Source organism: Hyla sarda, chromosome 6, assembly GCF_029499605.1.
Source record: "Hyla sarda isolate aHylSar1 chromosome 6, aHylSar1.hap1, whole genome shotgun sequence".
NCBI classification, from domain to species: Eukaryota; Metazoa; Chordata; class Amphibia; order Anura; family Hylidae; genus Hyla; species Hyla sarda.
Genome location: NC_079194.1, coordinates 293740959 through 293759175, shown reverse-complemented (window position 1 = coordinate 293759175; position 18217 = coordinate 293740959). Strand labels below are relative to the sequence as shown.

The 18217-nt window shown below is 42.7% G+C and overlaps 1 protein-coding gene across 1 annotated transcript in view; it reads left to right on the top strand.

The window, feature by feature from the left end:
- Positions 1 to 18217, top strand: part of NAV2 (neuron navigator 2) — a gene marked incomplete in the record, with an annotated part of 234265 nt that overhangs the window by 200114 nt on the left and 15934 nt on the right. The window contains 7 exon segments of the mRNA XM_056527781.1: positions 4026 to 4078; positions 5410 to 5433; positions 7446 to 7520; positions 11851 to 11934; positions 13169 to 13280; positions 14115 to 14263; positions 16758 to 16927. Coding sequence (XP_056383756.1) covers positions 4026 to 4078; positions 5410 to 5433; positions 7446 to 7520; positions 11851 to 11934; positions 13169 to 13280; positions 14115 to 14263; positions 16758 to 16927 — 667 coding nt within the window.

Here is an 18217-nt window from a genome sequence, read left to right as displayed (position 1 = left end):
TTTTAATAGAAGTAATTTAAAAATCTGTTTAACTTTTTGGCACCAGTTGATTTAAAAAAAAATGTTTTCCACCGGAGTACCCCTTTAAGACACTTGGAAAGATGCGGTGTATAGAAAGGTCACCCAGCTTTCCTAGAAGTAGATGGGACTAAGCGCAGACTATTTCTCATACATATCTGTGACTGCAGTTTCTCTCTTACGTGTTTAACCAGCCTGCAGCGGGGAAGCGATGGGGTTTCCCCCAATCCGCTTTTCTTTTTGAACCTGTCGCTATAAGCGATAAAGTTTCTTTTGTTTTCAAGTGTTTCTGCTGTAGCGACAGATCGAGCCTCCCCGGACCGCGATGAAATATTTCCGTAACTGAGAAGTAATGACACCTGAGAAATAGCGCAGTCCTGTACCATAGGCATAAACAGCGAGTGCGCGTGAATTAGGGGATCTGTGCATGGTCCATATATTGCTTTATATCAAAAGTCGCCCTGGAATCTGTATGGGACAGAAGGAGCGGCCGAATAACAAGACAAGCGAAGGGCTTATGTATCCAAGGTTGTGGTCACATGGTTGTTGTACCTGAGGCTTTTCACCTTTGGTCCACAAATAGCTACAGATACAGAAAAGGCTCCGGGGAACGAACCACTTGTCGTGTCACCCAGAGGGAGCGCAACAAGGTGGCGTGACGGGCGGATCACAGGTCACCTGTAAATACACAACAGTGCAAGATAGAAAAAGACTGATCCTGAGTTATATCCTGTATTATACCCCAGAGCTGCACTCACTATTCTGCTGGTGAGGTCACTGTGTACATACATTACATTACTTATCCTGTACTGATCCTGAGTTATATCCTGTATTATACTCCAGAGCTGTACTTACTATTCTGCTGGTGAGGTCACTGTGTACATACATTACATTACTTATCCTGTACTGATCCTGAGTTATATCCTGTATTATACTCCAAAGCTGTACTCACTATTCTGCTGGTGAGGTCACTGTGTACATACATTACATTACTTATCCTGTACTGATCCTGAGTTATATCCTGTATTATACCCCAGAGCTGTACTCACTATTCTGCTGGTGAGGTCACTGTGTACATACATTACATTACTTATCCTGTACTGATCCTGAGTTATATCCTGTATTATACTCCAGAGCTGTACTCACTATTCTGCTGGGGAGATCACTGTGTACATACATTACATTACTTATCCTGTACTGATCCTGAGTTATATCCTGTATTATACTCCAGAGCTGTACTCACTATTCTGCTGGTGAGATCACTGTGTACATACATTACATTACTTATCCTGTACTGATCCTGAGTTATATCCGGTATTATACCCCAGAGCTGTGCTCACTATTCTGCTGGTGAGGTCACTGTGTACATACATTACATTACTTATCCTGTACTGATCCTGAGTTATATCCTGTATTATACTCCAGAGCTGCACTCACTATTCTGCTGGTGAGATCACTGTGTACATACATTACATTACTTATCCTGTACTGATCCTGAGTTATATCCTGTATTATACTCCAGAGCTGTACTCACTATTCTGCTGGTGAGGTCACTGTGTACATACATTATATTACTTATCCTGTACTGATCCTGAGTTATATCCAGTATTATACTCCAGAGCTGTACTCACTATTCTGCTGGTGAGGTCACTGTGTACATACAATACATTACTGATCCTGTACTGATCCTGAGTTATATCCTGTATTATACTCCAGAGCTGTACTCACTATTCTGCTGGTGGGGTCACTGTGTACATACATTACATTACTTATCCTGTACTGATCCTGTATTATACTCCAGAGCTGTACTCACTATTCTGCTGGTGGGGTCACTGTGTACATACATTACATTACTTATCCTGTACTGATCCTGAGTTATATCCAGTATAATACTCCAGAGCTGTACTCACTATTCTGCTGGTGAGGTCACTGTGTACATACATTACATTACTTATCCTGTACTGATCCTGAGTTATATCCAGTATAATACTCCAGAGCTGTACTCACTATTCTGCTGGTGAGGTCACTGTGTACATACATTACATTACTTATCCTGTACTGATCCTGAGTTATATCCTGTATTATACTCCAGAGCTGTACTCACTATTCTGCTGGTGAGGTCACTGTGTACATACATTACATTACTTATCCTGTACTGATCCTGAGTTATATCCTGTATTATACTCCAGAACTGTACTCACTATTCTGCTGGTGAGGTCACTGTGTACATACATTACATTACTTATCCTGTACTGATCCTGAGTTATATCCTGTATTATACTCCAGAGCTGTACTCACTATTCTGCTCTTTATACACTGATTTTCTGCTTGTACAGTTCCTATATTTGCGGGGTGCAGTACAGTTGATATATTTGCGGGGTGCAGTACAGTTGATATATTTGCGGGGTGCAGTACAGTTGATATATTTGCGGGGTGCGGTACAGTTGATATATTTGCGGGGTGCAGTACAGTTGATATATTTGCGGGGTGCGGTACAGTTGATATATTTGCGGGGTGCAGTACAGTTGATATATTTGCGGGGTGCAGTACAGTTCCTATATTTGTGGGGTGCAGTACAGTTGATATATTTGCGGGGTGCAGTACAGTTCCTATATTTGCGGGGTGCAGTACAGTTGATATATTTGTGGGGTGCAGTACAGTTCCTATATTTGCGGGGTGCAGTACAGTTGATATATTTGCGGGGTGCAGTACAGTTCCTATATTTGCGGGGTGCAGTACAGTTCCTATATTTGCGGGGTGCAGTACAGTTCCTATATTTGCGGGGTGCAGTACAGTTGATATATTTGCGGGGTGCAGTACAGTTGATATATTTGCGGGGTGCAGTACAGTTGATATATTTGCGGGGTGCAGTACAGTTGATATATTTGCGGGGTGCAGTACAGTTGATATATTTGCGGGGTGCAGTACAGTTGATATATTTGCGGGGTGCAGTACAGTTCCTATATTTGCGGGGTGCAGTACAGTTGATATATTTGCGGGGTGCAGTACAGTTGATATATTTGCGGGGTGCAGTACAGTTCCTATATTTGCGGGGTGCAGTACAGTTCCTATATTTGCGGGGTGCAGTACAGTTGATATATTTGTGGGGTGCAGTACAGTTCCTATATTTGCGGGGTGCAGTACAGTTGATATATTTGCGGGGTGCAGTACGGTTCCTATATTTGCGGGGTGCAGTACGGTTCCTATATTTGCGGGGTGCAGTACGGTTCCTATATTTGCGGGGTGCAGTACAGTTCCTATATTTGCGGGGTGCAGTACGGTTCCTATATTTGCGGGGTGCAGTACAGTTCCTATATTTGCGGGGTGCAGTACGGTTCCTATATTTGCGGGGTGCAGTACAGTTGATATATTTGCGGGGTGCAGTACAGTTGATATATTTGCGGGGTGCAGTACAGTTGATATATTTGTGGGGTGCAGTATGGTTCCTATATTTGCGGGGTGCAGTACAGTTGATATATTTGCAGGGTGCAGTACAGTTGATATATTTGTGGGGTGCAGTACGGTTCCTATATTTGCGGGGTGCAGTACGGTTCCTATATTTGCGGGGTGCAGTACAGTTCCTATATTTGCGGGGTGCAGTACAGTTGATATATTTGTGGGGTGCAGTACGGTTCCTATATTTGCGGGGTGCAGTACAGTTCCTATATTTGCGGGGTGCAGTACAGTTGATATATTTGCGGGGTGCAGTACAGTTGATATATTTGTGGGGTGCAGTACAGTTCCTATATTTGCGGGGTGCAGTACAGTTCCTATATTTGCGGGGTGCAGTACGGTTGATATATTTGCGGGGTGCAGTACGGTTGATATATTTGCGGGGTGCAGTACAGTTGATATATTTGCGGGGTGCAGTACGGTTCCTAGATTTGCGGGGTGCAGTACGGTTCCTATATTTGCGGGGTGCAGTACGGTTCCTATATTTGCGGGGTGCAGTACGGTTCCTAGATTTGCGGGGTGCAGTCTGATCTCTCTCCTTCCTCCTCTTGCAGTTCATGGATCTTCGCTCTCTCTGGTCTCCAGCACGTCTTCTGTATACTCCACTGTAAGTTATAGATGTCACTTTATTATACCGTCTTGTTGTTACATTATGTCCTTATCTTATAATTCAGACACTTTCCAAATTAATGAAATTGATCATTTCTTTAGTTCTTATTTTCTTAGAGATGGGGGGGGGGATCATCTTCTAGTCTAATGTCTAGGACCCTCTCTGCTGACAATCTAGGGGTCCGAGCTGATCCTGCAGCCCCCCATAAATCAGGTTACCCCCCAATTATATGTTGCATACTACTTTTACTTCTTTTATTAGGAATGTGTAGGATGTGAGGAATGGAATCCTTAGGACACTTGTCTGCACTTAAATAAGACGTCGTCACCTTATAACAAAGGCCGCGGACCCTCCAGGGGTTTTACAAGACCCTTGAAACCAGACAGAAATTGTAAAAAAGAGGCAAAGGCGTCAAAACGGAAACATAATAAACCCCTCCTCCAGCTTCTGTAGCTGTGATCTCCAAACTGTGGCCCTCCAGATGTTGCAAAACTACAACTCCCAGCATGCCCGGACAGCCTTTGGCTTTCCGGGCATGCTGGGAATTGTAGTTTTGTAGTTTCACAACAGCTGGAGGCACACTGCTTCCTTGGAATAGCTGGAAGCCCAAGAACTCTGGGCATGCTGGGAGTTGTAGTTTTGCAACAGCTGGAGGGTCACCGTTTGGAGACCCCATGTCGCTGCAATACAAAGCGGCCTTGCCTTTCAGGACTCAAGCAGCCATCCTGAATGTCACCCAGCTTTCTTAGAGTCAGATGGGGTTTATAATAAATACATTTTTTATTATTATTATTATTATTTTTTTTTTAACCATTCTGATGTATAGAGAAATATTTAGCAAAAAAAAAAAAATGTAATTAATTTTATATTAATTAAAAATGTTCTACTGCTTAGATCTATGTGTCTCCATGGTAACAGACTACAAACAAACCCCCTTGTGTAGTCAGATCCTGCAGTCACTTTAACCCCATTCTGTCTCCTGTATTCAAGTGGTTTAGGGTCGGAATGGAAAATAGCGCCAGTGCAGGATTGCACTGTGACAGAGGTCAGTAACCATGGAGACACATACATTGGCATCGGGAGCTGCGTACTCAAAACGGTTGTAGGAGAGAACGGAAGCAAAGCTGCTGCGCTTCTTATTTTGGATGCATTAGTACGACAGGAGAAAATTAGGAAGGGGGGGTGAATATATCATTACGTACACCGGGGGGAAAAATTGGCAACTCTGAATTTTTTGTGCAAAAATTTGTCCAAATGTAATACTTTTTTTATATATACCTGTCTAAATTGATGTTTTATTTATTTACATTTTTTTAAATCTTTTGCAGCCGGAAGAGAAGTGCCAGTCGGAGGTCAGTACCTTCTCTATTACATCATGTTATTGCAGCCGGTGGTAGTCAGAGTGGCGGGGGGGTTATGGGGGGTGGACCTGAGTATTGGTGGGGGGGGGGTATGGAGTGTGGACCAGAGTGGTGGTGGTGGGGGTATGGGGTGTGGACCGGAGTAGTGGTGATGGGGGGGGGGGGGGGTATGGGGTGTGGACCGGAGTGGGGGGGGGTGGGGGGTATGGGGTGTGGGGGGGGGTGGGGGGTATGGGGTGTGGACCGGAGTGGGGGGGGGGTGGGGGGTATGGGGTGTGGACCGGAGTGGTGGTGGTGGGGGGGGTATGGGGTGTGGACCAGGGTGGTGGTGGTGGAGGGGTATGGGGTGTGGACCGGAGTGGTGGTGGTGGGGGGGGGTGGGGTGTGGACCGAAGTAGTGGTGACGGGGGGGGGGGTTATGGGGTGTGGACCGGAGTGGGGGGGGTGGGGGGTATGGGGTGTGGACCGGGGGGGGTGGGGGGTATGGGGTGTGGACCGGAGTGGTGGTGGTGGGGGGGGTATGGGGTGTGGACCAGGGTGGTGGTGGTGGAGGGGTATGGGGTGTGGACCGGAGTGGTGGTGGTGGGGGGGGGTGGGGTGTGGACCGAAGTAGTGGTGACGGGGGGGGGGGTTATGGGGTGTGGACCGGAGTGGTGGTGGTGGAGGGGTATGGGGTGTGGACCGGAGTGGTGGTGGTGGAGGGGTATGGGGTGTGGACCGGAGTGGTGGTGGTGGGGGGTATGGGGTGTGGACCGAAGTGGGAGTGGTGGTGGTGGTGGGGGGTATGGGGTGTGGACCGGAGTAGTGGTGACGGGGGGGGGGGGGGGGGGTAGGGGGTGTGGACCGGAGTGGTGGTGGTGGAGGGGTATGGGGTGTGGACCGGAGTAGTGGTGGTGGAGGGGTATGGGGTGTGGACCGGAGTAGTGGTGACGGGGGGGGGGTAGGGGGTGTGGACCGGAGTGGTGGTGGTGGGGGGGTATGGGGTGTGGACCGGAGTGATGGTGGTGGAGGGGTATAGGGTGTGGACCGGAGTGGTGGTGGTGGAGGGGTATGGGGTGTGGACCGGAGTGGTGGTGGTGGAGGGGTATGGGGTGTGGACCGGAGTGGTGGTGGTGGGGGGGTATGGGGTGTGGACCGAAGTGGGAGTGGTGGTGGTGGTGGGGGTATGGGGTGTGGACCAGAGTGGGGGGGGTTATGCGGTGTGGATGGGGTGTGGACCAGAGTGGTGGTGGTGGAGGGGTATGGGGTGTGGACCGGAGTAGTGGTGGTGGAGGGGTATGGGGTGTGGACCGGAGTAGTGGTGGTGGAGGGGTATGGGGTGTGGACCGGAGTAGTGGTGACGGGGGGGGGGGGGTAGGGGGTGTGGACCGGAGTGGTGGTGGTGGGGGGGTATGGGGTGTGGACCGGAGTGGTGGTGGTGGAGGGGTATGGGGTGTGGACCGGAGTGGTGGTGGTGGAGGGGTATGGGGTGTGGACCGGAGTGGTGGTGGTGGAGGGGTATGGGGTGTGGACCGGAGTAGTGGTGGTGGAGGGGTATGGGGTGTGGACCGGAGTGGTGGTGGTGGAGGGGTATGGGGTGTGGACCGGAGTAGTGGTGGTGGAGGGGTATGGGGTGTGGACCGGAGTAGTGGTGGTGGAGGGGTATGGGGTGTGGACCGGAGTAGTGGTGACGGGGGGGGGGGGGGTAGGGGGTGTGGACCGGAGTGGTGGTGGTGGGGGGGTATGGGGTGTGGACCGGAGTGGTGGTGGTGGAGGGGTATGGGGTGTGGACCGGAGTGGTGGTGGTGGAGGGGTATGGGGTGTGGACCGGAGTGGTGGTGGTGGAGGGGTATGGGGTGTGGACCGAAGTGGGAGTGGTGGTGGGGGTATGGGGTGTGGACCGGAGTGGGGAGTGGTGGTGGTGGTGGGGGTATGGGGTGTGGACCAGAGTGGGGGGGTTTATGCGGTGTGGATGGGGTAGTTGCAGTTGCTTTAACAATTTTTCACCTTTTTTTTTTTTCTAGATCCGCAAGTTACGCAGAGAGCTGGACGCCTCCCAGGAGAAAGTATCCGCCCTGACAACCCAGCTGAGCGCCAATGTAAGTGTGTCAGCCCCTAGGGGGCAGCGATCTCATTCTCTGTATACAGTTACTGCAGAGAACGCAGTCTATTGCTCCCTGTTATCAGCCATTTCTTGCTATGATTAGGCTGATTGTAAGGAGACCGTCTGTTGCTCCCTGTTATCAGCCACTTCTCTTCTATGTCAGTGCTTCCTGACCAGTGTGCCTCCAGCTGTTGCAAAACTACAACTCCCAGCTGTCCTGGCATGCTGGGAGTTGTAGTTTTGCAACATCATAAGGTTCACAGTTTGAAGACCAGGCTTCCTCCAGCTGTTGCAAAAATTCCACTCCCAGGAGGCCCAGACAACCTAATGGCATGCTGGGAGTTGTAGTTTTGCAACACTTTCGAATGGATTTGCCTTCCTCCAATAAGAATAAGATGCCACATTTTAAAGGGGTACTCTGGTGGCTCCAGAAGGTCAAACTGATTTTTAAATTACTTCTGTTAAAAAAAAATCTTAATCCTTCCAGTACTTATCAGCTGCTTTGCGCTCTACAGGAAGTTCTTTTCTTTAAAAATTTCTTTCCAGTCTGACCACAGTGCTCTCTGCTGCCACCTCTGTCCGTGTCAGGAACTGTCCGGAGTAGGAGCAAATCCCCATAGCAAACCTCTCCTGCTCTGGACAGTTCCTGACATGGACAGAGAGCACTGTGGTCAGACAGAAAAGAACTATACAACTTCCTCTGTAGTATACAGCAGCTGATAAGTACCGGAAGGATTAAGATTTTTTTTAATAGAAGTAATTTACAAATCTGTTTAACTTTCTGGAGCCAATTAATTTGGAAAAAAATGTTTTCTACCGGTGTACCCCTTTAAAATGTGGCATCTTATTCTTATTGAAGGAACGCAAATTAAAGGGCCAGTACCCACAAAATGTTAAAAGAGCGGCTGATAACAGGGAACAGTTGATTTAAAAAAAAATAGTTTTCCACCCGAGTACCCCTTTAAAGGGGTACTCCGGTGAAAACCTTTTTTCTTTTAAATCAACTGGTGGCAGAAAGTTAAACATATTTGTAAATTACTTCTATAAAAAAAATCTTAATCCTTCCTGTACTTATTAGCTGCTGAATACTACAGAGGAAATTCTTTTCTTTTTTGGAATGCTCTCTGATGACATCACGAGAACAGTTCTCTCTGATGACGTTATTATAATAATAATAACGCTTTATTTATTGTTGTCCTTAGTGGGATTTGAACCCAAGTCCCCAGCACTGCAAGGCAGCAGTGCTAACCACTGAGCCACCATGCTGCCCTTAGCATACATCTGCTATGCATGGTTGCTAAAATGGACAGAGATGTCAGCAGAGAGCACTGTGCTCGTGATGTCAGCAGAGAGCTCTGTGTTCCAAAAAGAAAGGAATTTCCTCTGTAGCATTCAGCAGCTAATAAGTACTGGAAGGATTAATATTTTTTTAATAGAAGTAATTTACAAATATGTTTAACTTTCTGCCACCAGTTGATTTAAAAGAAAAAAGGTTTTCACCGGAGTACCCCTTTAAGCCTCCGCGGATGAGCATAAGATGAGATAATGCGGCGGGTGAAGTTCCGTCCAGTGTGCAGGTTTGTTGTGTTAGGCCACAATGCACACAGCGCACACGCACATCCTGCTCTTCTTTGTGTCTCCTTGTTTCCTCAGTCAGTGTTTGCACGGCGGATTTGTCGCGCTCCGATGAGCGTGTTTTAGGTGAATAAGCAGAAGCGCGGACCCTGTTATTTTTTCATCTCTCCTGCGTGAGTCCCTGTGTAGGAGGCCGGCGCGGGAGTGTTCACCTTCATTGTGCAGTGACTTTGTGTCGCGCAGGTGGACGGCTATATATAGATGAAACCACCGCCGCCGCCGCCACCGTGCTGAATCACAGGGCGCAAATCGTAAAAGGAGCTATAGAAGTGTAGAAGTCATCCTTACCTGCTTTTGTCTCCATTATGATCAGTGACTCTGGCCTGGCAGGAGCTCGAGCTGCTGTTGTGTCCCATCTGCTTTACACTGCAGCTCTTCTCCTTTAAGAAAGAGTTATGATCAGCAACTACAGCTTAAAGGGGTACTCCGGTGGAACACTTTATTTTTATTTTTATTTTTTTTTAATTAAACTGGTGCCAGAAAGTTAATCAGATTTGTAAATTACTTCTATTAAAAAATCTTAATCCTTCCAGCACTTATTAGCTGCTGAATACTACAGAGGAAATTATTTTCTTTTTGGTACACAGAGCTCTCTGCTGACATCACGAGCACAGTGCTCTCTGCTGACACCTCTGTCCATTTTAAGAACTGTCCAGAGTAGGAGAAAATCCCCATAGAAAACATTTGCTGCTCTGGACAGTTCCTAAAATGGACAGAGATGTCAGCAGAGAGCACTGTGTTCCAAAAAGAAAATAATTTCCTCTGTAGTATTCAGCAGCTAATAAGTAGTGGAAGGATTAAGATTTTTTTTAATAGAAGAAATTTACAAATCTGTTTAATTTTCTGGCACCAGAGTACCGGAGTACCCCTTATAGTTAGAGTCTGAGGTTCTGCGGTGTCCCTCTTGCTGTACACTGCAGCTTCTCTCTATAATGACACAGCTATCATCCAGCTTAGCTGCATTGTCTATGGAAGCCGAAATCCACCTCCTTGTCTCCCCAGGAGGCCAGGCTGCTGTTGCGTCCCTCCTGCTTTACACTGCAGCTGTTTCTTCTCCGATAGGGCACATTTATTACCAGGTATAAGGGACTCTCCTTGTAAGTTTTTCCCAACCAGCGTGCCTCCAGCTGTTGCAAAACTACAACTCCCAGCATGCCCGGACAGCCGTTGGCTGTCCGGGCATGCTGGGAGTTGTAGTTTTGCAACAGCTGGAGGCACGCTGGTTGAGAAACAGAACTCTGAACCATTGTTAAACATATATATATATATATATATATATATATATATATATATATATATATAATAATCTGCAGAGATGGCAATTTATTTCCAAGATGGCCGCCAGGTGTGATTGAGTGAGTGCTGCGACATTCCAACACCTTGCGGAGACATTCCATGCCCACATACCAGGGGCCGTCTCCGTGGTACCACCTGACCCTCACACCTCATCAGTGAAGACTTCTGTACCATGTAACCCCCCACTTTATGTTTATAGATTTTTAATTTTTTTTGCAAAAAGTATTCACACCCCTTGTCTTCCCGAAATATATGAAAATCTGTGGAAATGTAGTATTATTATATTATTATTTTATTATTTATTTATTATAATTATTATAATTTGTATTATTATTATCTATTATTATATTATTATTTTATAATTTATTATAATTATTATAATTTGTATTATTATTATGTATTATTATTAATAAAACAACAACAATAATACATCATAGTATAATAATAATAATTATTATTTAATATTGTTTTATTTATTATTATTATTATTATGTATTATTATCATTATTATTCATAAAACAACAATAATACATCATAATATAATTATTATAATTTGTATTATTATGTATTATTATCATCATTATTATTCATAAAACAACAATAATAATACATCATAATATAATTATTATAATTTGTATTATTATTATTATTTTTAATATTATGTATTATTAAACAACAACAATAATACATCATAGTATAATTATTATTATTATTTCATATTTATTTATTTATTTATTTATTATTATTAGAGATGAGCGAACTTACAGTAAATTCGATTCGTCACGAACTTCTCGGCTCGGCAGTTGATGACTTTTCCTGCATAAATTAGTTCAGCTTTCCGGTGCTCCGGTGGGCTGGAAAAGGTGGATACAGTCCTAGGAAAGAGTCTACTAGGACTGTATCCCCCTTTTCCAGCCCACGGGAGCACCGGAAAGCTGAACTAATTTATGCAGGATAAGTCATCAACTGCCGAGCTGAGAAGTTCGTGACGAATCGAATTTACTGTAAGTTCGCTCATCTCTAAATATAATACTGATGATAAAACAACAATAATAATGCATCATAATATAATTATTATAATTTTTATTATTATGTATTATTATTAATAAAACAATAATAATACATCATAGTAATTATTATTATTATTAAACATTTTTATTTATTATTTATTTTATATAAAAAATTATTATTATTTTTTTTTAAGGATCAGCTTAACTATTTATGTCATTTAGGAAGTTTATTGTATTTCAAACTATAGGAGATAAGCAGCATGAGAACAAGTTTCACGCTTATCTCTGTGAACGGATTCTGATCTCTGTTTAGTATTTCTCGGATGTTATATTTTGGGCTCTTTACATTAAGATTTTATTTATTTTTTCTGTGTTTTATTCCAGGCTCATCTTGTCGCCGCCTTCGAACAAAGTTTGAGCAACATGACGATCCGGCTGCAGAGTCTCACCATGTCGGCAGAGCAGAAGGTCGGTGCTGCTGGGAGTTGTAGTAGTTGTAGTATTGCTGTAGATTATTGACTTAAACCAGTGTTCCCGTACCTGTGACTCTCCCAACTGTTGCAAAACTACTACTCCCATCATGCCCAGACAAGCCTGTGTCTGTGAGAGCATGTTTACAGTAGTAGTTTTGCATTAGCGGGGAATACTGCTGTCAAGGATGATGGGAGTTGTAGTACAGAAATAGCTGTAGATTGACTTTCCCAACGGTTGCAAAACTACTACTCCCATCATGCCCATACAGACTGTGGCTGTCAAGGCTTGCTTGCAGTTGTAGTTTGGCAACAGATATAAAAACACTACTATAAAGATGCAGCCTGCAGCCCTCAAAGATGATGAGAGTTATAGTACTGCAAACATGGGAGATCATTGCCTTAGACCAGTATTCCCAAACCTGTGACTCTCACAACGGTTGAAAAGCTACTACTCCCATCATACCCAGACAGCCTGTGACTGTCAGGGCATGCTTGTTGTGCCTGTCTGGGCATGATTGGAGTTGTAGTTCGGCAATAGATGGAGAACCACAGTTTGGGGAATACTGCTGTAAAGGGTGCACCCTGCAGGTGTCAAGGATTATGGGAGTTGTAGTACTGCACGGCTGGAGATCGTAGCCACAAACCAGTTTTTCCAAACCTGTGACTATCCTGACAGTTGCAAAACTACTACTCCCATCATGCCCAGACAGCCTTTGGTTCTCTAGGCATGATTGAAGTTGCAGTTCTGCAATAGATGGAGAACCACCGTATGGGGAATACTGCTGTCAGGGCATGCTGGGAGTTGTAGTATTTCAGCAGCTGGAGATCATTGCGATAGTGTTTCCGAACCTGTCTCTCCCAACAGTTGCAAAACTACTACTCCCATCATACCCAGACAACCTGTGACTGTCAGGGCATGCTTCTTATGCCTGTCTGGGCATGATTGGAGTTGTAGTTCGGCTATAGATGTAGAACCACAGTTTGGGGAATACTGCTGTAAAGGGTGCAGTCTGCAGCTGTCAGGGCATGCTGGGAGTTGTAGTATTTCAGCATCGGAAGATCATTGCCATAGTGTTTCCGAACCTGTGACTCTTTCAGAGCACAATCAGAGTTGTAGTTTTTCAATAGGTAGAGAACCACAGTTTGGGGAATACTGCTGTAAAGGATGCAGCCTGCAGCAGTCAAGGCATGATGGGAGTTGTAATTGTTTTTTGGGTTTTTTTTCTCAGGATTCAGAGCTGAATGAGTTAAGGAAAACCATAGAACAACTGAAAAAGCAGAATGCTGCGGCGCAGGCGGCCATCAACGGAGTCATCAACACCCCGGAGCTCAGCTGCAAAGGTAATAATAGTCAACCACGGCGCCCCCTGGGGGCCACGTCCTGTCTCCAGGTAATTTCTGATGCAACCTGCCGAGCGCTAGGTGTGTAACCATAGCGCCAGTCTAGCAAAATACGTGGCAATAATCTGCAGAGAACAGAGCTGGGCCAGTGTTTTCCCAACCAGTGTGCCTCCAGCTGTTGCAAAACTGCTGGGAGTTGTAGTTTTGCAACAGCTGTAGGAACCCTGGTTGGGAAACACTGCACTAGATTGTGCAGTTTAACTGTGCCCTACGCCTGGCCGGAAGCCCAGTAAGGTCCTAGGGTGAAGTTATGCAGTTTTGCAACAGCTGGAGGCACCCTGATTGGGAAACACTATTCTGGGGCGAGGGGGTTTCATTTGTATCGCTCACCAAAATTTAAGGCTGCAGTAACAAATGCTGCCTGTAGGTGGTGATGTGGTGCACCTCTGTAGCTGATGTATTTTTTATTTTTTTTTGTATTTTCTGTATTTTTTTTTGCTTTATTTTTTTATTTTTTATTTTTTTACTAATTGCATTTGAATTGTAATAGGATTATATATAAATAAATGATCTAAGTGATTTATTAATATGTATTAATATTATATTTATATATACATATAATATTGTTATTTATTATGAATTATTATTTATTATATAATGGTAATAATAATTATTATTATTATATGTATAACATTATATAATATAAATATTAATAATATAAATATATAATAAATAAATGTATTATATTATATTTATAATAATTTTATGAATAATAATATTTATATTGATGATGATGATGATGATAATGAATTTATTTATTTTCCCCCCAAACAGGAAATGGTACAACGCAGTCATCTGACCTGCGGATCCGACGGCAGCACTCGTCCGACAGTGTCTCCAGCATCAACAGCGCCACAAGTCACTCCAGCGTAGGCAGCAACGTGGAGAGCGATTCCAAGAAGAAGAAGAATCGGAAGAACTGGGTGCGTAGAGGCGGGTGGAGAGCGGGCACTGACCTATACAGTCCTGCACCCTCACGCAACCTTTAGAGGTGTATTCAGACGTACAGCATATTTGATGCTGCAGATTTTATGCTGCGATGTTCAATGTAAAGTAAATGGATGAACACAACTCCAAATCTGCAGCTTCAAATCTTGTGTGTGAATACACCCCGTAAAGGGGTCTCCCAATTATATGCTTGTATGGCAAGTCACTAAAATGACCCATAAATATGTGTTCAGTGGGGGGGGGGGATCACCATTGGGACCCCTACCCATCCCAAGAGTTCAGCAAAAAGATAGAAAGCTGTAACCGATCCCTTATCCACCGATCCCTTATCCACCGATCCCACATCCACCGATCCCACATTGTCTCAGGGTAATTTTCTTGTGCTTTAATGTGGTTTTTGGCTTCCCCTGTATTATCTAGTCTTGTTTTACCATTCTGTTAGGACTCGTCTCTTAAAGGAACACTACACCTAAAGTCTACATCTCCAGGCAAAAGGCAAAGCTTTTTCCATTTCCTACAGTTGGGATAAATCCAGAACCCTCATAACCTGAGAACCTATAGATACATTTACGTTATATACATACTTTTACATTATATAGATACATTTACGTTATATACATACTTTTACATTATATAGATACATTTACGTTATATACATACTTTTACATTATATAGATACATTTACGTTATATAGATACATTTAAGTTATATCGATACATTTACGTTATATAGATACATTTACGTTATTGAAGATACATTTACGTTATTTAGATACATTTACATTATATAGATACTTTTACATTATATAGATACATTTACGTTATTTAGATAGATTTAGGTTATATGGATACCTTTACATTACTGAAGATACATTTACGTTATTTAGATTCATTTACATTACTGAGCATAAATTTGTGTTATATAGATACATTTATGTTATTTAGATACATTTACATTACTGAAGATACATTTACATTATATAGATACATTTACGTTATATAGATACATTTAAGTTACATCGATACATTTACGTTAATTAGATACATTTACGTTATATAGATACATTTACGTTATATAGATACATTTACGTTATTGAAGATACATTTACGTTATTTAGATACATTTACATTATATAGATACATTTGCGTTATATAGATACGTTTATGTTACTGAACATACATTTACATTATGTAGATACATTTATATCCTATATTACTCTTATAAGCAGTATAAGCTCTTCTTATAAGCTCCAGACTTTAGGTTTACTGTTCCTGGTTTATTCTTCATCCTCCTTGTGTTATTCCCTAATAATTGTAAGCTGGTCATACGCACAGATATATTTCTTAGGAGGAACATTTTTCTGTATTGAATGAATAATGCCCCCCCTTCCCCCAGGACACCCTTAGACTTGGTTCACATTAGCCTAATATGGATGCAAGTCCCAGCCCGATCATCTCCTCAGGTCATCAGAACTGCAGAGCGGGGACTTGTGGGGCCGTCATGCAGATACACAAATGCGCCTGTATGACATTAGTGTGAACACAGCCTTGTCCATCGTCTCTTATCACCAGTATAGCTGCTCAGCATCTCTTCTGCATAAACATTTAGGTGGGCAGTGTCAGCCTACCATCATATGCAGCGTTTCCCAACTGGGGGCCTCCAGCTGTTGCAAAACTACAATTCCCAGCATGCTGGGAGTTGTAGTTTTGCAACAGCTGGAGGCACCCAATGATCCTGATTCCTCATGACAGATACCAGGAGAGAGAAAGATTAGATATGTTGGATTTTTAGCTGCTTTTGTTCTCACCCAATTCAGAAAACATGTATGCTCAGCCAAGACGACTGTGCACGTATATGGTAGGATCTGGAGAGAGAACGGTGTGGCCAGCCAGCAGCCATCTATAATGTACCTATTGGAGGGCACAGAGGGCAGCGTTCCTCCAGAGCAGCACCAACTCTGTGTAATATAGGGGATTGTTCCATTAATGTCATCTACATTTGCCATGCAGTTGAATGCAATCTATTGCTCCCCCTTGTGGACGCTGACTGTAGTGATCTCCAATGGTGATCGGCAACCTGTTCATAGTCCATTGGTCTGTGTGTATGACCAGCGCCCCCTTGTGTCCTATGTTTTCTGCATTAGGATCAGGATGTGCAGAAATCTCCCGTCATCCACTTGTCTGTATATGGTGCATACGGCATTTTTCCTGTCTGCCTAAATTGTCTTTTTTTTTTTTCTCCCGCCCCGTTCCCTTCTGCTTGCTTGTCCCGTCCCAGGTGAATGAGGTAAGGTCTGCAGCCCTCCCGTGACTCCTCCTGTCATCGCATCACCTCCACCACCACCCACCCGCTCATTCTTCACCATATAGTCATCATTCATCTCCGCAGCTCATCCCATCCCCCGTCATGTCTGTGTGTGCGCTCCATCATCTCTGCCGCCACTCACAGTATCCATCTTATCCCTTACAGTTGAGAAGCTCCTTCAAACAAGCTTTTGGCAAGAAGAAGTCGCCCAAATCCGCCTCTTCCCATTCCGACATCGAGGAAATGACCGATTCCTCGCTGCCGTCTTCGCCCAAGTTACCACATAACGCCATTCTGTCTACGCCGCTCATGAGGAGCTCGCAGTCCAGCTCCATGTAAGTGAATGATCATGTGATCTCTGTCAGGGTTCATGTAATGCAGTGTTTTCCAACCAGGGTGCCTCCAGCTGTTGATAAACTACAACTCCCAGCATTCCCGGACAGCTTAAGAAGGCGCTTAAAAAAAAATATATATATATATATATATATACATGCAAAACAGAGGAATGTCCAGCACAAGATCCGTGGAAGAATGCGTACTTTATTCAGTAAAAACCGCGGTCATACAGGATAACAGGTGTGACGCGTTTCAGCCTCTCGCAGGAGGTGGCAAAAAAAAAAAATTTGTTAAAAAAAAGAAAACAAATGTTTCAGAAAAATAAAAAATATAAAAAAGAATTCCCATTCCCTGGAGGCACCTTGGTTGGGAAACACTGATATAAGCAATGATATCATTGCTTATAAAAGAGCCCTTGGGTGGGAGAACAAAAAAAATATTATTTAAAAAAAAAAAAGGTAAAGAAATGTTAATAAATAAATAAATATATATATATATATATATATATATATATATATATAAATAATCACCTTGGTTGGGAAACTGTTATAAGCAATCATATCATTGTAAAAAAATGTAAAAAAAAAAAAAAATATATATATATATATATATATATATATATATATATATATAAAAGCGCCTTGGTTGGGAAACACTGTTATAAGCAATCATATCATTGTAAAAAAAATGTTAAAAAAAAAAAAATATATATATATATATATAAAAGCGCCTTGGTTGGGAAACACTGTTATAAGCAATCATATCATTGTAAAAAAATGTTAAAAAAAATAAATAAATAAATAAAATGAAAGACCCCTAGGGTAGGGGAAAAAAATTATTTAAATTAAAAAAAGGAAACAAATGTTAAAAAATTCATAAATAAATATAAAAAAAAAATATTTAAATAAAAAAAAAGTCATCAAATGTAAAAAAAATATATATATATATGCACCTTGGTTGGGAAACACTGTTATAAGCAATGATATCATTGCTTATAAAAGAGCCCTTGGGTGGGAGAACAAAAAAAATATTATTTAAAAAAAAAAAAGGTAAAGAAATGTTAATAAATAAATATATATATATATATATATATATATATATATATATATATATATATAAATAATCACCTTGGTTGGGAAACTGTTATAAGCAATCATATCATTGTAAAAAAATGTAAAAAAAAAAAAATATATATATATATATATATATATATATATATATATATATATATAAAAGCGCCTTGGTTGGGAAACACTGTTATAAGCAATCATATCATTGTAAAAAAAATG